The sequence below is a fragment of the Salmo salar genome, chromosome 19 (genome assembly GCF_965601325.2).
Source record: "Salmo salar chromosome 19, fSalSal1, whole genome shotgun sequence".
In the NCBI taxonomy this organism is placed as follows: Eukaryota; Metazoa; Chordata; class Actinopteri; order Salmoniformes; family Salmonidae; genus Salmo; species Salmo salar.
The window spans coordinates 46,222,108-46,245,120 of record NC_138309.1 but is presented as its reverse complement, the minus strand read 5'-3'; the positions used below and the strand labels follow the sequence as shown (position 1 = coordinate 46,245,120).

Here is a 23,013-nt window from a genome sequence, read left to right as displayed (position 1 = left end):
TATACAGTATCTGCCAGTATGAGGTATATCTGTCAGTATGAGGTATATCTGACAGTATGAGGTATACAGTATCTGTCAGTATAAGGTATATCTGACAGTATGAGGTATACAGTATCTGACAGTATGAGGTATATCTGTCAGTATGAGGTATACAGTATCTGACAATATGAGGTATATCTGTCAGTATGAGTTATACAGTATCTGTCAATATGAGGTATATCTGTCAATATAAGGTATATCTGTCAGTATAAGGTTTATGTCAGTATAAGGTATATCTGTCAGTATGAGGTATACAGTATCTGTCAGTATGAGGTATATCTGTCAGTATAAGGTTTATGTCAGTATAAGGTATATCTGTCAGTATAAGGTATATCTGTCAGTATGAGGTATATCTGTTAGTATGAGGTATATCTGTCAGTATGAGGTATACAGTATCTGACAGTATGAGGTATATCTGTCAGTATAAGGTATATCTGTCAGAATGAGATATATCTGTCAGTATAAGGAATATCTGTCAGTATAAGGTACACTACCGTTCAAAAGTTTGGGGTCACTTAGAAATGTCCTAGTTTTTGAAAGAAAAGCAGAATTTTTGTCCATTAAAATAACATCAAAATGATCAGAAATACAGTGTAGACATTGTTAATGTTGTAAATGACTAATGTAGCTGGAAATGGCAGGTCTTTTAAGGAATATCTACATATGCGTACAGAGGACCATTATCAGCAACCATCACTCCTGTGTCCCAATGGCACGGTGTGCTAGCTAATCCAAGTTTATTTACAACATTAACAATGTCTACACTGTATTTTTGATCAATTTGATGTTATTTTAATGGACCAAAAAATGGCTTTTCTTGTGACCCCAAACTTTTGAACGGTAGTGTATATGGATATATATCTATGCAAAAATATATGGGGGATAGGAAATGATGCAGACAATTACATTGATGGAAGCAACAATATAGCCGCAATATTAAAACTGATCCACCCCTAATAATTTTTTTATATTTAAATAACATAAAATAAAAAATAAATAAAAAAACTATTCATACACAAAATATATGCACACATGTAAACACATACACGAACACACACACACACAAACACACTCAAAAACACACACACACACACACACACACACACACAGACACACACACACACACACACACACACCACACACACACACACACACACACACACACACACACACACACACACACACACTCAAAAACACACACACAAGCAAACACACACAAACACACACACACAGAAACACATACACGAGCATGCAAATACACAGGCACAACTCTGCCAAATAATAGCTAATTTCCTGGCTTGTGTACCAGAGGACACTCCAGGCTGTCTGGGCTCGGTGCTGTGTTTGGTGAGGTGCTAGGTCTCTGGTTTCCAGGAACCGCCCTGCTAAAAACATTTAACAAACAAAAGGACAAAGTGGCCATTCTCTGATAGCTTGGTTTGAGTCACAAATATAATTTACCCCCGGCTCAGTTATACAGAGGAGATTCAAACACACTATTCCTCTTCTACAGGCTCTGTTACAAATTAAATGATCTCTCTCTCTCTGTCTCTATGAATCTCTCTCTATTTCTCTCTTTCTCTCTCTTTCTCTCTCTCTCTCCTCCACAGTGAATGGGTTTCGCTCCAGTGGCAGTCTGTTGCATCAGAATGAACATTCCCATATCAGTCTGGTCAAAAAGCCTAGTTTAGAACCACAGGTAAGACATGCTCCCTCCTCCTCCTCCATCCACTTCTCCCTCCTCCTCCTCCTCGGCTTCCTCTCTTCCTCCTCTCCTCCTCCTCCTCTTACTGCTCCTCTTCCTCCTTCTGCTCCTCCTCCTCATTCTCCTCTTCCTCCTCCTCCTTCTCCTCTTCTTCCTCTCTTCCTTCTCGTCTACCTCCTCTCCTTCTCCTCCTCCTCTTCCTTCTAACGTTGCTCCTCTTCCTCCTCCTTCTCCTCCTCCCCTCCTGCTGCTCATCCTCCTCCTCCTCTCCTTGTCCTCCTCTTCCTCTTCCTCCTCTCATTGCTCCTCTTCCTCCTCCTTCTCCTCCTCCCCTCCTGCTTGTCCTCCTCCTCCTCTCCTTCTCCTCCTCCTCTTCCTCTTCCTCCTCTCATTGCTCCTCTTCCTCCTCCTTCTCCTCCTCCCCTCCTGCTTGTCCTCCTCCTCCTTATCTAATTTTCATATTACTTTACACCAGCCACCGTGCTACAGCGGAAGACAGGCAACGAAAGCACAATTTTGCAGTGAATGCACAGTTGAAGAAACATTTTGCTGACAAATTGTTTTACTTTTGTCCTTTAATCAGACAGTATTATACAGAAACTATGCCAATGCATCCAGTTAATAGATACTGAGTTGCAGATTTTTCCTAAGACGCCAACACACACACACACACACACACACACACACACACACCACACACACACACACACACACACACACACACACACACACACACACACACACACACACACACACACACACACACACACACACACACACACACACAGAGAGAGAGAGAGAAACACACACACACAGCACACACACACAGAGAGAAACACACACAAACCCATACACAGATTGCTGATGTGAGGACATTGTCTGGGCAGAAGTGTGTGTACAGACAGTCGCTCCCAGAGAGCTCCAGTAGAACAGTTCTAGAACAGTTCCAGTGGAACAGCTCCAGTAGAACAGTTCCAGTGGAACAGTTCCAGTAGAACAGCTCCAGTAGAACAGTTCCAGTAGAACAGTTCCAGTAGAACAGCTCCAGTAGAACAGTTCTAGAACAGCTCCAGTAGAACAGTTCCAGTACAACAGTTCTAGAACAGTTCCAGTAGAACAGCCCCAGTACAACAGTTCTAGAACAGTTCCAGTAGAACAGCCCCAGTACAACAGTTCTAGAACAGTTCCAGTAGAACAGCCCCAGTACAACAGTTCTAGAACAGTTCCAGTAGAACAGCCCCAGTACAACAGTTCTAGAACAGTTCCAGTAGAACAGCCCCAGTACAACAGTTCTAGAACAGTTCCAGTAGAACAGTTCCAGTACAACAGTTCTAGAACAGTTCCAGTAGAACAGCCCCAGTACAACAGTTCTAGAACAGTTCCAGTAGAACAGCCCCAGTACAACAGTTCTAGAACAGCTCCAGTAGAACAGCCCCAGTACAACAGTTCTAGAACAGTTCCAGTAGAACAGCTCCAGTAGAACAGTTCCAGTAGAACAGCTCCAGTAGAACAGTTCCAGTAGAACAGTTCCAGTAGAACAGCTCCAGTAGAACAGTTCTAGAACAGCTCCAGTAGAACAGTTCCAGTACAACAGTTCTAGAACAGTTCCAGTAGAACAGCCCCAGTACAACAGTTCTAGAACAGTTCCAGTAGAACAGCTCCAGTAGAACAGTTCTAGAACAGTTCCAGTAGAACAGCTCCAGTAGAACAGTTCCAGTAGAACAGTTCCAGTAGAACAGTTCCAGTAGAACAGCTCCAGTAGAACAGCTCCAGTAGAACAGCTCCAGTAGAACAGTTCCAGTAGAACAGCTCCAGTAGAACAGTTCCAGTAGAACAGTTCCAGTAGAACAGCTCCAGTAGAACAGCTCCAGTAGAACAGCTCCAGTAGAACAGTTCCAGTAGAACAGCTCCAGTAGAACAGCTCCAGTAGAACAGTTCCAGTAGAACAGCTCCAGTAGAACAGTTCCAGTAGAACAGTTCCAGTAGAACAGCTCCAGTAGAACAGTTCCAGTAGAACAGCTCAAGTAGAACAGTTCCAGTAGAACAGCTCCAGTAGAACAGCTCCAGTAGAACAGCTCCAGTAGAACAGTTCCAGTAGAACAGCTCCAGTAGAACAGCTCCAGTAGAACAGTTCCAGTAGAACAGCTCCAGTAGAACAGTTCCAGTAGAACAGTTCCAGTAGAACAGCTCCAGTAGAACAGCTCCAGTAGAACAGTTCCAGTAGAACAGCTCCAGTAGAACAGTTCCAGTAGAACAGCTCCAGTAGAACAGTTCCAGTAGAACAGTTCCAGTAGAACAGCTCCAGTAGAACAGTTCTAGAACAGTTCCAGTAGAACAGCTCCAGTAGAACAGTTCCAGTAGAACAGTTCCAGTAGAACAGCTCCAGTAGAACAGTTCTAGAACAGCTCAAGTAGAACAGTTCCAGTAGAACAGCTCCAGTAGAACAGTTCCAGTAGAACAGTTCCATTGTGTGTGTGTCAGTCAGAGACGTCAGTCACGGAGGAAGGTTTTGACGGAGCATCCTGTCTCTCTCATCAGAGTCCATGTCCTCCATCACCCACCAAGTGGCAGAGCAAAGAGACTACCATCACAGTAAGTACCACTCCTAACTTCCCCATACCTTAACCCTAACCCAGACCCTAACCCTTACCCAGGCCCTAACCCATACCTTAACCCTAAACCAGACCCTAACCCTTACCCAGACCCTAACCCAAACACAGATCCTAACCCTAATCTAGCCTCTGTAACCCTAACACAAATCCTAACCCCAACATGCATGGACAATACAATGTTGCAAAATCCAATCTGTGATGAGTACATGATTTATAGCCTGGAATTGCTTTGATAATAAACATTGAGTTTATTCTAAATGTGGGATGTCAGTGCTGAACAGATTTGAATGTTGACAATTAGAATGTGTAACAAATAGCTGAGTTCTGAAGTTGCAGAAATTCAGTTTTTCTGTCAGAAAGTGTTTTTATCCATACACGACCTGGGCAGAGGTGAGGGAGTGCACATGGGGTGCAGGGGAAGAAACGACAGCAACCAGGGCAATGCTATTGATAATCAGGTGTTTAGAAAAATTGGGAAGAGAGAGAGAGAGAGGAGAGAGAGAGAGAGAGAGAGAGAGAGAGAGAGGAGAGAGAGAGAGAGAGAGAGAGAGAGAGAGAGAGAGAGAGAGAGAGAGAGAGAGAGAGAGAGAGAGAGAGAGAGAGAGAGAGAGAGAGAGAGAGAGAGAGAGAGAGAGAGAGAGTAAAGTTGACTGATCCAGTCCTTAGTTAACCCTCAGCTAATTACCAATGTCAGGGATTAAGGGGGTCATTGGTGGAGGTCAGCTAAGGTCACTTAAAGGCTCATTAAAAAGTGATGGAAGCCAGATGTTGGTATTTAATCTGGAGGCAGGAAGAGTGGAAAAGGGATTGCCATCTTTATCTTCATTATCATACCTTTCCACTTGCAATTTAACAGCAGTAAACTGCCCTGTGAGGAGGTAGCCTCAGCAGTAGGTCCACCCTCCTCGGCCAGAATTGTTTTGCTGCTGGAGGTAATGAGAATGAATTTGGGAAATAATAACAGTCCTATTGTCAGCCCTTTCTCAGTCTTGCCTGGGTGCTAACAGTTACAACTGACAGCCACACAGTGAGGGAGAGGAGAGAGAGATACCCAACCCTCAGGCCCTGTGCAGCAGATAGAGAATAGATAGAGATGGGCCGAGCAGGGAGATAATCGCTCAGCCAACATATTGAACATCTACTGGAGAGAGAGAATTACAACAGACTGTCAGGACTGATGAAGGATAAATGCTGGGGTTTGACAGTTGTTGTTACTGTGTATTGAGTGGCATTAATCATAAAGTCTGGAAATAGAAAAGAGTTGACAGATTCAAGGAGCGCTGTGCTGTCAGGATGTTACTTAGTCTTTTATTCTTGGAACTGAAGAGAAGTGTTGCCAGAGCAACAGTGGCAGAGCACCTTGAATAGATCAGCAGAGGTGGACAGTCAATGTTTACACAGTGTGTGTGTGTGTGTGTGTGTGTGTGTGTGTGTGTGTGTGTGTGTGTGTGTGTGTGTGTGTGTGTGTGTGTGTGTGTGTGTGTGTGTGTGTGTGTGTGTGTGTGTGTGTGCAGCTCCACATCTTGCACTTCGTATTGCTAATCTCAGTGTGGCCCTTCATAACTTAAACTCCTCAGGCCCATACCAAGACTCATTTATTGAAATAAAATACAATGCAAAACATACATTTTTTTTTCTTATATACTCTTTATTTAATGGTTTAAAATAACTATAGAGTATAAAACAATTAACCTAAACAGTCAACAATCAGCATTTCATAAAACAATATCATTGGTACTATGGTACAAGACATTGTTGACCCTAATAAATAATAATAATAAAATAATAATATTAATTACCAAAAAATATATGTTAAAAAAGGTAAAAGTAAGGTATCCTTTCTGGACATGTGTCCAAATCAAATCAAATGTTATTGTGGGTGTAGTGAAATGCTTGTGTTTCTAGCTTCGACAGTGCAGTAATATCTAACAATTTCACAACATATACCCAATACACACAAATCTAAGTAAAGGAAAGGAATGAAGAATATATAAATATATGGACGAGCAATGTCAGAGTGGCATAGACTAAGATACAGTAGAATAGTATAGAATACAGTATATACATATGAGAGGAGTAATGCAAAATATGTTAACATTGTTAAAGTGACTAGTGTTACATTTATTAAAGTGGCCAGTGATTTCAAATCTATATATGTAGGCAGCAGCCTCTAATGTGCTAGTGAGGGCTATTTAACAGTCTGATGGCCTTGAGATAGAATCTGTTTTTCAGTCTCTCGGTTCCAGCTTTGAGGCACCTGTACTGACTTCGCCTTCTGGATGATAGCGGGGTGAACAGGCAGTGGCTTGGGTGGTTGTTGTCCTTGATGATCTTTTTGGCCTTCCTGTGACATCGGGTGCAGTAGGTGCATGTGCTGGGCAGACCGCACCACCCTCTGGAGAGCACTGCGGTTGCGGGCGATGCAGTTGCCATACCAGGCGGTGATACAGCCCGACAGAATGCTATCAATTGTGCATCTGTAAAAGTTTGTCAGGGTTTTAGGTGACAAGCAAAAATGTTTCAGTCTCCTGAGGTTGAAGAGGCGCTGTTGCGCCTTCTTCTCCACATAGTCGATGTGGGTGGACCATTTCAGTTTGTCAGTGATGTGTACGCCGAGGACCTTGAATCTTTCCACCGTCTCCACTGCGGTCCCATCGATGTGGATAGGGGGGTGCTCCCTCTGCTGTTTCCTGAAGTCCACAATCATCTCCTTTGTTTTGTTAATGTTGAGTGAGAAGTTATTTTCCTGGCACCACTCTCCCAGAGCACTCATCTCCTCCCTGTAGGCTGTCTCATCATTGTTGGTAATCATGCCTACTACTGTTGTGCCGTCTGCAATCTTGATGATTGAGTTGGAGGTGTGCGTGGCCTCGCAGTCATGGGTGAACAAGGAGTACAATAGGGGGCTGAGCATGCACACTTGTGGGGCCCCAGTGTTGAGGATCAGCGAAGCGGAGGTGTTGTTTCCTACCTTCATCACCTGGGGGTGGCTCGTCAGGAAGTACAGGACCCAGTTGCACAAGGCAAGTTGTTCAGACCAAGTGCCTCAAGCTTAATGATGAGCTTCGAGGGTACTATGGTGTTGAATGCTGAGCTATAGTCAATAATCAGCATTCTTACATAGGTATTCCTCTTGTACAGATAGGATAGGGCAGTGTGCAGTGCAATGGTGATTGCATCGTCTGTGGATCTATTGGGGCGGTAAGCAAATTGAAGTGGGTCTAGGGTGACAGGTAATGTAGAGATGATATGTTCCTAGTCTCTCAAAGCACTTGATGATGACAGAAGTGAGTGGTACGTGGCGATAGTCATTTAGTTCAGTTACCTTAGCTTTCTTGGGTACAGGAATGCTGGTGGCCATCTTAAAGCATGTGGGGACAGCAGACTGGGATGGGGAGAGATTGAATATGTCCGTAAACACTCCAGCCAGCTGGTCTGCGCAGGCTTTGAGGATGCGCCTAGGGATGCCTTCTGGGCCGGCAGCCTTGCGAGGGTTAACACGCTTAAATGTCTTACTCACGTTGGCCACAGAGAAGGAGAGCCTACTGTCCTTGGTAGCGGGCGTGTCGGTGGCACTGTGTTATCCTCAAAGCGGGTGAAGAAGGTGTTTAGCTTGTTAGTCGGTGTCCGCGACGTGGCTGTTTTTCCTTTTGTAGTCCGTGATTGTCTGTAGACCCTGTCACATATGTCTCGTGTCTGAGCAGTTGAATTGCGACTCCACTTTGTCTCTATACTGGCATTTTGCCTATTTGATTGCCTTGCGGAGGGAATAACTACACCGTAATCTGCCATATTCCCAGTCACTTTGCCATGGTTAAATGCAGTGGTTTGCGCTTTCAGTTTTGCGCGAATGCTGCCATCTATCCACGGTTTCTGGTTAGGCTAGGTTTTAATAATCACATTGGGTACAACATCTCCTATACACTTTCTGATAAATTCAGTCACCATATCAGTATATTTGTCAATGTTATTCTCGGAAGCTACCCGGAACATATCCCAGTCCATGTGGTCAAAACAATCTTGAAGCGTGGATTCCGATTGGTCAGACCAGCGTTGAATAGTCCTTAGCATTGGTACTTCCTGTTTGAGTTTCTGCCTTTAGGAAAGGAGGAGCAAAATGGAGTCGTGGTCAGATTTGCCGAAAGGCGTGCGGGGGAGGGCCTTGTAGGCAAGTTGGAGTAGCAGTGGTCGAGTGTTTTAGCAGCGCGAGTACTACAGTCAATATGTTGATAGAACTTCGGCAGCCTTTTTCTCAAATTTGCTTTGTTAAACTTCTCAGCTACAATAAATGCGGCCTCAGGATTTGGGGTTTCCAGTTTGCATAAAGTCCAGTGAAGATCGTTGAGGGCCGTCGTGTATCGACTCGAGGGTGGATATACACGGCTGTGACTATAACTGAAGAGAATTGTCTTGCGAGATAATACGGTCTGCATTTGATTGTGAGGTATTCTAGGTCGGGTGAACAAAAGGTCTTGAGTTCCTGTATGTTATCACAATCACACCATGAGTTGTTGATCATGCATCATACACCCCTGCCCTTCTTCTTCCTGGAGAGATATTTATTCCTGTCTGTGCGATGAACTGAGAACCCAACTGGCTGGACCGACTCAGACAGTATATCCCGAAAGAGCCATGTTTCCATGAAACAGAGTATGTTACAATCCCTGATGTCTCCCTGGAAAGAAATCCTCCCCCTGAGCTCATCAACTTTATTATCCAGAGACTGAAAATTAGCGAGTAATATACTCGTAAGCGGTGGGTGGTGTGCACGCCTCCTAAGTCGGACTAGAAGACCGCTCTGAGTACCTCTCTTCTGCCGGCTGTGTTTTGGGTCAGCCTCTGGAATCAGTTCAATTGCCCTGTGGGGTGCGAACAAACGATCCGATTCGGGAAAGTCGTATTCCTGGTCGTAATGCTGGCAGTGCTGGTGAGTTACCACTGCTCTGACATCCAATAGTTCTTCCTGGCTGTATGTAATAAAACCAAAACATTTCTGGGCTAATAATGTAAGAAATAATACATGAAAAAAAAATACTGCAAAGTTTCCTAAGAGCTAGAAGCACGGCAGCCCTCTCTGTTGGCGACTTGTTACACTGACATGTTATTATGCTATGTTCATGTATTGCTTTGTTAAATCTTATAAATCACACACACACACACACACACAAACACACACACACACACACACACAGACTGTCACGCACACACACGTGTCCACCCACACCCATCTGTTTAATACATGTACATTTTATCTCCTGTTATGGCCAATAAATATTTAATATCGTGTCAGTTTTTTTTCAGGATGTACAGGATGTACTGTATCTCAAATAGTAATTTTGTTTCTTATTCTATGAGTTATCATTTCCATACTAAAGATTTAATTAATTCTTTCTTTCCAATTGCTTATCTGTGGTGTCAGCGGTATAAGCCAGTTTCTAGTTATTTGTTTAAGGGCTGTTCTCAGAATTCAGATTGGAGGACCAATGCGTGGGGGGTTCTCCCTAGGAGTATGTGTTCTGGATTTAGAGAAAGCGAGCATTCAAGCATATCATCCAATACTTTGTATATTTCAGTCCAGAAATGATTTAGGACCGGGCAGGACTATAGTATGTGGGTGTGGTTAGCCCCGCTCTCCCCACTCTTACCCAGCAACTTGGTGTGATGTCACCATTCTACTTTGGTTGTATTATAAGAGTTATGAACAATCGTGACTAAATTTACCTAAAGTATCCCTCCAGAGTAGAGAGGTGGTTTTCTTGGACGTGTTTCTAGATGTGTCCTCCCAGTCCTCTTAGGTTATTTCTATGTGCAGCTCGTCTTCCCAGTTAGTTACCGCTATAATATTCTCATATTTTGTTTCTTCTTGAATAATTCTGGTTCCGCAGCACATTCTTGGCATTTACCTTGTTAGTATTCAGACCCCTTGACTTTTTACACATTTGGTTCTGTTACAGCCTTATTCAAAATTGATTAAATAATTTTTTTTCCCCTCATCAATCTAAACACAATACCCCATAAATGCAAAAGCAGGTTTTTAAAATAATAAGACAACCTAAATATCACATTTACATAAGTATTCAGACCTCAGTACTTTGTTGAAGCACCTGTGGCAGCGATTATAGTCTCGAGTCTTCTTGGGTATGATGCTACAAGCTTGGCACACCTGTATTTGGGGAGTTTCTCCCATTCTTCTCTTGAGAGGATCTCCTCTCAAGCTCTGTTAGGTTGGATGGAGAGTGTTGCTGCACAGCTATTTTCAAGTCTCTCCAGAGATGTTTGATCGGGTTCAAGTCCGGGCTCTGGCTTGGCCACTCAAGGACATTCAGAGACTTGTCCCGAAGCCACTCCTGCGTTTGTCTTGGCTGTGTGCTGAGGTTCATTGTCCTGTTGCAAGTTGAACCTTCGCCCCAGTCTGAGGTCCTGAGCGGTCTGGAGCAGGTTTTCATCAAGGATCTCTCTGTTCATCTTTCCCTCAATCTGACTAGTCTCCCAGTTCTTGCCCCTGAAAAATATCCCTACAGCATGATGCTGCCACCACCATGCATCACCATAGGGATGGTGTCAGGTTTCCTCCAAACTTGACCCTTGGCATTCAGGCCAAAGTTCAATATTGGTTTCATCAGACCAGAGGATCTTGTTTCTCATGGTCCGAGTCCTTTTGGTGCCTTTTGGCAAACTCCAACCGGGCTGTCATATGCCTTTTACTGAGGAGTGGCTTCTGTCTGGCCACTCTACCATAAAGGCCTGATTGGTGGAGTGCTGCAGAGATGGTTGTTCTTCTGGAAGGTTCTCCCATCTCCACATAAGAACGCTATAGAAATTATAAAGATGGAGGTGTCCATGTGTTTGAATGAGTCTGAGGAGGTGACAGTATCGAAGGAAAGTGTGTGTGAATGTGTCTGCGAGGACATGCCATAGAGAGAGAGCCTCTCTTTCGCAGAGATGGACATTTATTTGTACAAAACTAAAGCGTTAAAACGTTGAAAATATCACTTTGCCCTATCATGATGGAACGGTGCCTAACCCTACCCACCCTAGACAGTCACCTGAGTGCCCCCACATTAAAGATACACCCTCACTCGTTTGATGCTGAAAAATAGGCCTATGTAACCAAGATAGGAAGATAAACGCGGTCAGAGACCAGCTAAGGCAGCACTGCACCCTCACGAATCTGTGCCTGCCTGGCAGGGTTGGTGCGTGGGTCTGCCTTAATTGACATCCACGTCATCGGCGCCCGTGAACAGCGGGTTAACTGCCTTGCTCATGGGCAGAATGACAGATATTTACCTTGTGTGGGTGGTCCGCACGGATTATCTGCAGTTGAACTCGTTGTAGTCCAACTTTATCCGCTAACAGTTCTTCCACAAATTTGCCCATGTCGTCTTTTCCCGCCCCCTCTTTCACTAGAGCGTTGGACTAGTAACCGGAAGGTTGCAAGATCGAATCCCAGAGCTGACAAGGTAAAAATCTGTCGTTCTGCCCCTGAACAAGGAAGTTAACCCACTGTTCCTAGGCCGTCATTGAAAATAAGAATTTGTTCTTAACTGACTTGCCTAGTTAAATAAATGTTATTTTGTCTTGATTTATTTTCCAGATATTCAGTTTTGATGGACATACCTTTCAATTTTCTTCCCTGTTGTTTAACTGTCTCATACAGCAGGATCTCTCTCCTCACACCGGGCCAATCTTTCCCCTGCCTCATTCAAGCTCTCCCTGGTGGCATTTAGGTCTCACTTTACCTATTTTTTCATCCTATGTTTAAGTTTAATAAACCGAGGTGATTGGGAAGATCAAACGTTCACTGCCATCACCTGCGATGCTTCTGGCAGAATTAGAACCATTGAAAAGTGTATCCTAGTATCTCTTTCTCTCTCTCTCTCTCTCTCTCTCTTTCTCTTTCGCTCTTTCGCTCTCTCTCTCTCTCTCTCTCTCTCTCGCTCTCTCAGATTAACTGTGTAACGTTCCCCCTCCCTATGAGTACACCTGAACAGCAGCTGTTGAAGCCAGATGAGTGGAGCTACTGTGATTACTTCTGGGTAAGATATGAAGACTGGTCACACCACAGAGTCATATTACACTACACACTACTCTACTCTACTCTACTCTATACACTACACTACTCTACTCTACTCTACTCTACACTACTCTACACTACTCTACTCTACACTACCCTAATCTTTCGCTAGCCTACTCTACACTACTCTACACTACTCTACACTACTCTACTCTACCCTACCCTACACTACCCTACACTACACTACTCTACCCTACCCTACCCTACACTACACTACTCTACCCTACCCTACACTACACTACACTACACAACTGTACTCTACTCTACACTACACTACTGTACTCTACTGTACTCTACTCTACTCTACTCTACTCTACTCTACTCTACTCTACTCTACCCTACTCTACAATGCTCTACTCTACACTACACTACACTACTCTACACTACACTACTATACTCTACTCTACTCTACAATGCTCTGCTCTACTCTACACTACACTACACTACTCTACACTACACTACTCTACTCTACTCTACACTACACTACTCTACTCTACTCTACCCTACTCTACTCTACACTACTCTACTCTACACTACACTACACTACACTACACTACTCTACAATGCTCTGCTCTACTCTACACTACACTACACTACTCTACACTACACTACTCTACCCTACTCTACAATGCTCTGCTCTACTCTACACTACACTACACTACTCTACTCTACACTACTCTACTCTACTCTACACTACACTACTCTACTCTACTCTACCCTACTGTACACTACTCTACACTACACTACACTAATCTACTCTACTCTACCCTACACCACTCTACTCTACTCTACTCTACTCTACTCTACTCTACACTACCCTAATCTTTCTCTAGCCTACTCTACACTACTCTACACTAAACTACATTACACTTCTCTACTCTACACTACACTACTCTACACTACTCTACTCTACACTACTCTACACTACTCTACCCTACACTACTCTACCCTACACTACAGTATACTACACTACTCGACTCTAATCTACACTACACTACGCTGCACTACACTAAACTACACTACACTACAGAACCCTACACTACACTACACACTACGTTACACCGCTCTACACTACTCTACACTACACTACTCTACAATACACTACACTACTCTAAACTACTCTACTCTACTCTACACTACACTACTCTACTCTACCCTACACCACTCTACTCTACTCTACTCTACTCTACACTACCCTAATCTTTCGCTAGCCTACTCTACACTACTCTACACTAAACTACATTACACTTCTCTACTCTACACTACACTACTCTACACTACTCTAGTCTACACTACTCTACCCTACACTACTCTACCCTACACTACAGTATACTACACTACTCGACTCTAATCTACACTACACTACGCTGCACTACACTAAACTACACTACACTACAGAACCCTACACTACACTACACACTACGTTACACCGCTCTACACTACTCTACACTACACTACTCTACAATACCCTACCCTACACTACACTACACTACACTACACTACACACTATGTTACACCACTCTACTCTACCCTACACTACACTTCTCTACACTACACTACTCTACTCTACTCTACTCTACTCTACACTACTGTACTCTACTCTACACTACACTACTCTACACTACTCTAATCTACACTACTCTACTCTACACTACTGTACTCTACACTACTCTACTCTACACTACTCTACTCTACTCTACCCTACTCTACACTTTTATACACTACACTTCTCTACACTACTCTACACTACACTTCTCTACACTACTCTACACTACTGTACTCTGCTCTACTCTACACTGCACTACACTTCTGTACACTACTCTACACTACGCTTCTCTAATCTACTCTACTCTACACTAACTACTCTACACTACTCTACACTACTCTACACTACTCTTCACTACACTACACTACTCTACACTAACTACCCTACTCTACACTACACTACACTACACTACACAACACTACTCTACACTACTCTACACTACACTACTCTACACTACTGTACTCTACTCTACACTTCTCTACACTACTCTACTCTACACTACACTACTGTACACTACCCTACTGTACTCTACACCAGCTACCCTACTCTACTCTACACTACACTACTCTACACTACACTACACTAATCTACTCTACTCTACCCTACACCACTCTACTCTACTCTACTCTACTCTACTCTACTCTACTCTACTCTACACTACCCTAATCTTTCGCTAGCCTACTCTACACTACTCTACACTAAACTACATTACACTTCTCTACTCTACACTACACTACTCTACACTACTCTACACTACTCTACCCTACACTACTCTACCCTACACTAGAGTATACTACACTACTCGACTCTAATCTACACTACACTACGCTGCACTACACTAAACTACACTACACTACAGAACCCTACACTACACTACACACTACGTTACACCGCTCTACACTACTCTACACTACACTACTCTACAATACACTACACTACTCTACACTACTCTACTCTACTCTACACTACACTACTCTACTCTACTCTACACTACTCTACTCTACACTACTCTACACTACTCTACCCTACACTACTCTACCCTACACTACAGTATACTACACTACTCGACTCTAATCTACACTACACTACGCTGCACTACACTAAACTACACTACACTACAGAACCCTACACTACACACTACGTTACACCGCTCTACACTACTCTACACTACACTACTCTACAATACCCTACCCTACACTACACTACACACTATGTTACACCACTCTACTCTGCCCTACACTACACTTCTCTACACTACCCTACTCTACTCTACACTACACTACTCTACTCGACTCTACTCTACTCTACTCTACACTACTGTACTCTACTCTACACTACACTACTCTACACTACTCTAATCTACACTACTCTACTCTACTCTACTCTACACTACTGTACTCTACACTACTCTACTCTACACTACTCTACTCTAGCCCTACTCTACACTTTTATACACTACACTTCTCTACACTACTCTGCACTACACTTCTGTACACTACTCTACACTGCGCTTCTCTAATCTACTCTACTCTACACTAACTACTCTACACTACTCTACACTACTCTACACTACTCTTCACTACACTACACTAACTACCCTACTCTACACTACACTACACTACACAACACAACACTACTCTACACTACTCTACACTACACTACTCTACACTACTGTACTCTACTCTACACTTCTCTACACTACTCTACTCTTCTCTACACTACATTACTGTACACTACCCTACTGTACTCTACATCAGCTACCCTACTCTACTCTACACTACTCTACTTTACACTGCTCTACACTACACTTCTCTACACTACTCTACACTACTGTACTCTACTCTACTCAACTCTACGCTACACTACTCTACACTACTCTACTCTACACGACTCTACACTACACTTCTCTACTGTACTCTACTCTACACTATACTTCTCTACACTACACTACACTTCTCTACACTATGCTACACTACACTACACTACTCTACATTACTGTACACTACTCTACATTACTCTACACTACTCTACACTTCACTACTCTACACTACGCTACTCTACAGTACACTACTCTACACTGCTCTACACTACTCTACTCTACACTACTCAACACTACACTATGCTTCTCTATTCTACTCTACACTACACTACAGTACTCTACTCTACACTACACTACTCTACTCTACTCTACTCTACACTACTCTATTCTACACTACTCTACTCTACACTACTCTACACTACACTACACTACTCTACTCTATACTACTCCACTACGCTACACTACTCTATTCTACGCTACTCTACTCTGCACTACTCTACACTACACTACACTACACTCCTCTATTCTACTCTACACAACTCTACTCTACTCTACACAACACTCCACTTCTCTACATGACACTACACTACACTTCTCTACACTTCTCTACACGACACTACATGACACTAAGGCTGTAGAGCTGTAGTAGAATAGCACATGATGTAGTGAGAGAGACCTTGCTCCAAACATCTGTTTGGTTCTGTTTTCATTCCTCCCACGGCTGAAACTTAATCACCACAAGGTGTGCGCTGAGGTTTTAACACTCGGCTCACGTTACTGTCAGACCGCGCTACACTCTCTCTGAGGTGACAACACCGGGAGACGTTCCTAAAGAAACAGTGGATACCGGGCTAACGTTACACTCTCTCTGAGGTGATGACACCGGGAGACGTTCCTAAAGAAACAGTGGATACAGGGCTAACGTTACACTCTCTCTGAGGTGACGACACTGGGAGACGTTCCTGAAGAAACAGTAGATACCGGGCTAACGTTACACTCTCTCTGAGGTGACAACACCGGGAGACGTTCCTGAAGAAACAGTAGATACCGGGCTAACGTTACACACTCTCTGAGGCGACGACACCGGGAGACGTTCCTAAAGAAACAGTGGATACCGGGATAACGTTACACTCTCTCTGAGGTGACAACACCGGGAGACGTTCCTAAAGAAACAGTGGATACCGGGCTAACGTTACACTCTCTCTGAGGTGACGACACCGGGAGACGTTCCTAAAGAAACAGTGGATACAGGGCTAACGTTACACTCTCTCTGAGGTGACAACACCGGGAGACGTTCCTGAAGAAACAGTAGATACCGGGCTAACGTTACACTCTCTCTGAGGTGACGACACCGGGAGACGTTCTTAAAGAAACAGTGGATACCGGGCTAACGTTACACTCTCTCTGAGGTGACGACACCGGGAGACGTTCCTAAAGAAACAGTGGATACCGGGCTAACGTTACACAGTCTCTGAGGTGACAACACCGGGAGACGTTCCTAAAGAAACAGTGGATACCGGGCTAACGCTACACTCTCTCTGAGGTGACAACACCGGGAGACGTTCCTGAAGAAACAGTAGATACCGGGCTAACGCTACACACTCTCTGAGGTGACAACACCGGGAGACGTTCCTGAAGAAACAGTAGATACCGGGCTAACGTTACACACTCTCTGAGGTGACAACACCGGGAGACGTTCCTAAAGAAACAGTGGATACCGGGCTAACGCTACACTCTCTCTGAGGTGACAACACCGGGAGACGTTCCTAAAGAAACAGTGGATACCGGGCTAACGTTACACTCTCTCTGAGGTGACGACACCGGGAGACGTTCCTAAAGAAACAGTGGATACCGGGCTAACGTTACACTCTCTCTGAGGTGACGACACCGGGAGACGTTCTTAAAGAAACAGTGGATACCGTACACTTAGACTTACAGTTTTCATTGAGGATCAGATTTAAACAGGTTGACAAGTATTTCATGCACCCTACTGTGTGAAATGTTGATTTTCTATATCATTGGCTGTGGTGCTGTAGAATGGAGTATGGTGGTGCAGTAATGATGGCCTGGTATTTCCCCACAATACAATACATACAGTAACTGTATGATTGAATGCATACCATTAAGTACATAGAATGCAGTATCACATCACAACACTGAATGTTATCTGGTCGTATTATTTGTTTTTATGATTTATGTACACTAAATATTGTTGTAGTGTATATTTCTGTGTTATTATTGTTGTTGTGTAGATGGATAAGAAGGACCCTCAGGGGACAAGCAGTATCTCAGGGTTTGAGGTCTTACTGCAGAAACAGCTGAAGGGGAAGCAAATGCAGAAAGAGATGGCTGAATTTATAGGAGAAAGGTAACTTCTAAATCCCCTTTCATTATCTGAGCCAATCTGTCAACAATCCTGGTCAGACCAATGTTTCACAACTCCTTTTTTATCTTGAGCAATTTCATGTGTCAATTTCCTTTTCTTTTTTTGTTCAAAACAGGAAAAATGACTCGCTAAGTGTTGAAATTTGATGGTAAATAACTTCCCTTTCTCCTTCCCTCTTTCAGGATAAAGATTGAAGAGGAATATGCCAAGAACCTCGCCAAGCTGTCACAGATTCCCCTCGCGGGACAGGAAGAAGGGTGAGTGGGTAGTGACATCAATTCCTGCCGTGGTGCCTTAAAAAAAAGTAACCTCTCCGCGTCAACTCAAAGATTCCATGTCAAAAGTCATTGCACAGATTATGCCAATTCCTAGCCAACTCCTAGCTTATTCCTAGCCAACTCCTAGTTGATTCCTAGCCAACTCCTAGTTGATTCCTAGCCAACTCCTAGCTTATTCCTAGCCAACTCCTAGTTGATTCCTAGCCAACTCCTAGTTGATTCCTAGCCAACTCCTAGCTTATTCCTAGCCAACTCCTAGCTTATTCCTAGCCAACTCCTAGTTTATTCCTAGCCAACTCCTAGCTTATTCCTAGCCAACTCCTATCTTATTCCTAGCCAACTCCTAGTTGATTCCTAGCCAACTCCAAGCTTATTCCTAGCCAACTCCTAGGCAATTCTTGTAGATCTGAAAGGAGTTGGTGGGTGTACGGTATAGACATACCATGCTGATAGAACAAATCATGTCTAGAAGTATGGGCACTATGTGGATTGCTGGGCTGGACAGAAGGGTACTATAAGGATGTTATGGCATCATATCAGCCCAGACTCACTGGGAAAAAGAAAGCGAGAGAGAAGGGGGGGACCCCTCTTCATTCCGGCATTATAGGGAATCACACGCTGTGAGCAGCTCTTTGTCTGGTAAATTGGATCCTGTGGCGGACAGGCAGGCTGTATGATGAGGTTGCTAGGGGACAGGCAGGCTGTATGGAGGGGTTTCTACGGGACAGGCTGGCTGTATGGTGAGGCTGCTAGGAGACAGGCAGGCTGTGTGGTGAGGCTGCTGGGGGACAGGCAGGCTGTGTGGTGAGGCTGCTGGGGGACAGGCAGGCTGTATGGTGAGGCTGCTAGGGGACAGGCTGAGAGGGAAGGATGGCTGTAATAAGATGTCTGCATTCCACATTTACTACACAGTCATAATGAGTCACTGTACCAGACTGACCTAAAGTACATGAGAAAACTTCCATATGCACAAAAAGCTTATTTCTCTCAAATTTTGTGCACACATTTGTTTTTCATCCCTGTTGGTGAGCATTTCTCCTTTGCCAAGATGATCCACCCACCTGACAGGTGTGGCATATCAAGAAGCTTATTAAACAGTATGATCGTTACACAGCTGCACCTTGTGTTGGGGACAATAAAAGGCAACTCTAAAATGTGCAGTTTTGTCACACAACACAATGCCACAGATGTCTCAAGTGTTGAGGGAGCATGCAATTGCCATGCAGACTTCAGAAATGTCCACCAAAGCTGTTGCCAGAGAATTGAATGATAATTTCTCTACCATAAGCCACCTCCAACATTGTTTTAGGGAATTTGGCAGTACGTCCAACCACAGACCATGTGTAACCATGCCAGCCCAGGACCTCCACATCCGGCTTCTTCACCTGCGGGATCGTCTGACACCAGCCACCTGGACAGCTGATGAAACCGTGGGTTTGCACAACCAAAGAATTTCTGCACAAACTGTCAGAAACCGTCTCAGGGAAGCTCATCTGTGTGCTCGGCGTCCTCAAAAGGATCTTGACTGCAGTTCGGCGTGGTAACTGACTTCAGTGGGCAAATACTCACCTTCGATGGCCAACGACACGCTGGAGAAGTGTGCTCTCCTGCCTATATCCAGCAACTTTGAATAGCCATTGAAGAGGAGTGGAACAACATTCCACAGCCCACAATCAACAGCCTGATCAACTGTATGAGAGGGTGATGCATGAGGCAACAGGTGGTCACACCAGATACTGACTGCTTTTCTTTAACCTGTTGGGGCTACAGGTTAGAAATGAACCCCGAGCCGGGATTGCTAACAAGGCTGGAAATTCAAAACATCAAAAATCTAATAATTTAAATTTCTCAAACAATCAACTATTTTACACAATTTAAATGATAAACATCTCCTTAATCTAACCACATTGTTCGATTTTCAAAGAGGCTTTACGGCAAAAGCATAAAGTTAGATTATGTTAGGACAGTACATAGCCACAAAAGTACAAACATCCATTTTCAATTCAAGGTCAGGCGTCACCAAAAGCAGAAACCAGCTTGAATTATGCACTAACTTTTGTCAATCTCCATCAGATGACACTCCTAGGACATTATGTTATACAATACATGCATTTTTTGTTCCATCAAGTTCATATTTATATCCAAAAACAGCATTTTACAGTAGCGTGAAATTCAGATTTTTTTCTTCTCTGAAATGCTTCCGGTGAACATAACAAATTTACTATTCGAAAACATTGGTAAATTATAATATTGTCATTCAAAGAATAATATATTATCATCTCGTAATTGCTACCGAATGGCCAGATCTCAAAATAACTTTACTGGGAAATCACATTTTGCAATAAACGGGGTGCTATGCTAAGAACAACAGGCTATGCTATACAGTTAGCATCATCTAAAATCGATAATAACATTGTAAATACCCCCTTACCTTTGATTATCTCCATCAGAAGGCAGGATACCAGGTCCGGAAGGCATTCCAGGTCCGGAACAAATGTGGTTTCTTTTGACAAAGTTCATAATTTATGTCCAAATAACACCAAGTACTTAGCGTTCATTATGCTCCCACAAAACGTGGTGGGGGGCTGGTAAAATCACGCCGAAAAGCTAAAAAAACCTAGTAAATAATCTATTTATGTTCGTTCAAACATGTCAAATGTTGTTTAGCATTAATCTTTTTGGTCCATTTTTAACGTTAAACATCAGTAATATTTTCACACAACCTATCCTATGTCTAGATAAAAAATGATGACAAACTCACCTTTCTCAGATTTATGCGCAGGCGCAAAAAAATGAAGTGATGACATGTCAACTTCCTTGGATTCTAATTTGCTCTCTGTTTATCATAGACGCTTCAAACAACTTTATAAAGATCGTTGACATCTAGTGGAAGCCGTAGGTGTTGCGAAATGAATCCTTTCTCACTATGGTATCTATAAAACAATGACACTAAATAGTACAGTCACAAAATTCACATTTTTTTGGATCTATTTTTCACAGGTTTTTGCCTGCAATATGAGTTTTGTTATACTTACAGACACCATTCAAACTGTTTTAGAAAATTCAGAGTGTTTTCTATCCGAATGTGTTAATAATATGCATATCCTAGCTTCTGAGTTGGTGTAGGAGGCAGTTAAAAATGGGCACATATTTTTTTCAAAATGTCTCAATACTGCCCCCGAGCCCCAACAGGTATCTGTGACCAACAGATGCATCTCTGTTTTCCCAGTCATGTGAAATCCATAGATTAGGGTATAATGAATTTATTTCAATTGACTGATTTCTTTACATTAACTTTATATGAAATTGTTGCATGTTCCCTTCATATTTTTCTTCAGTGTAGGTTTCTAAGGGGGTGAGAATGGAGAAGAGAGAAGAGAGAAGAGAGAGGAATACTGTAATATGATACTGCCCTACAGTTAACACTGAAACAAAGACAGTACAGCACTGTCCTGCATTAGAGATATGATACTGCCCTACAGTTAACACTGAAACAAAGACAGTACAGCACTGTCCTGCATTAGAGATATGATACTGCCCTACAGTTAACACTGAAACAAAGACAGTACAGCACTGTCCTGCATTAGAGATATGATACTGCCCTACAGTTAACACTGAAACAAAGACAGTACAGCACTGTCCTGCATTAGAGATATGATACTGCCCTACAGTTAACACTGAAACAAAGACAGTACAGCACTGTCCTGCATTAGAGATATGATACTGCCCTACAGTTAACACTGAAACAAAGACAGTACAGCACTGTCCTGCATTAGAGATATGATACTGCCCTACAGTTAACACTGAAACAAAGACAGTACAGCACTGTCCTGCATTAGAGATATGATACTGCCCTACAGTTAACACTGAAACAAAGACAGTACAGCACTGTCCTGTATTAGAGATATGATACTGCCCTACAGTTAACACTGAAACAAAGACAGTACAGCACTGTCCTGCATTAGAGATATGATACTGCCCTACAGTTAACACTGAAACAAAGACGGTACAGCACTGTCCTGCATTAGAGATATGATACTGCCCTACAGTTAACACTGAAACAAAGACGGTACAGCACTCTCCTGCAATATGATGCTGGACTAGTAAAACCCCTTCTCTGAGTTTTATAACAATCTGTATCATCTGACCTCTCTCATCTACTGCACTACTACACCAGTTTTGTTGTGATAGAATGGCAGAGTGGGGTGGAATTGTTTCATATAGAGAGAGCAACACAGCACGATAATGTTATTATCAAACCAAATCAGATCAAATTGTATTTGTCACATGCGCCGAATACAACAGGTGTAGACCTTACAGTGAAATGCTTACTTACAAGCCCTTAACCAACAATGCAGTTTTAAGAAAAAATAAGTGTTAAGTAAAAAGTAGATAGGTAAAAATAACAAATAAAAGTAACAAATAATTAAAGAGCAGCAGTAAAATAACAGTAGCGAGGCTATATACAGGGGGTACCAGCACAGTGTCAATGTGCGAGGGCACCGGTATTTCGAGGTAATATGTACATGTAGGTAGAGTAAAGTGACTATGCAT

The 23,013-nt window shown here is 43.1% G+C and overlaps 1 protein-coding gene across 1 annotated transcript in view; it reads left to right on the top strand.

Moving 5' to 3' along the window:
- The window catches only part of LOC106578854 (growth arrest-specific protein 7), a 111,807-nt gene that overhangs the window by 59,107 nt on the left and 29,687 nt on the right, over window positions 1–23,013 (top strand). The window contains exons 4-8 of the mRNA XM_014158079.3: window positions 1,650–1,738; window positions 4,283–4,336; window positions 12,303–12,392; window positions 18,048–18,163; window positions 18,364–18,438. Coding sequence (XP_014013554.1) covers window positions 1,650–1,738; window positions 4,283–4,336; window positions 12,303–12,392; window positions 18,048–18,163; window positions 18,364–18,438 — 424 coding nt within the window. The remainder of the gene's footprint in view (window positions 1–1,649; window positions 1,739–4,282; window positions 4,337–12,302; window positions 12,393–18,047; window positions 18,164–18,363; window positions 18,439–23,013) is intronic.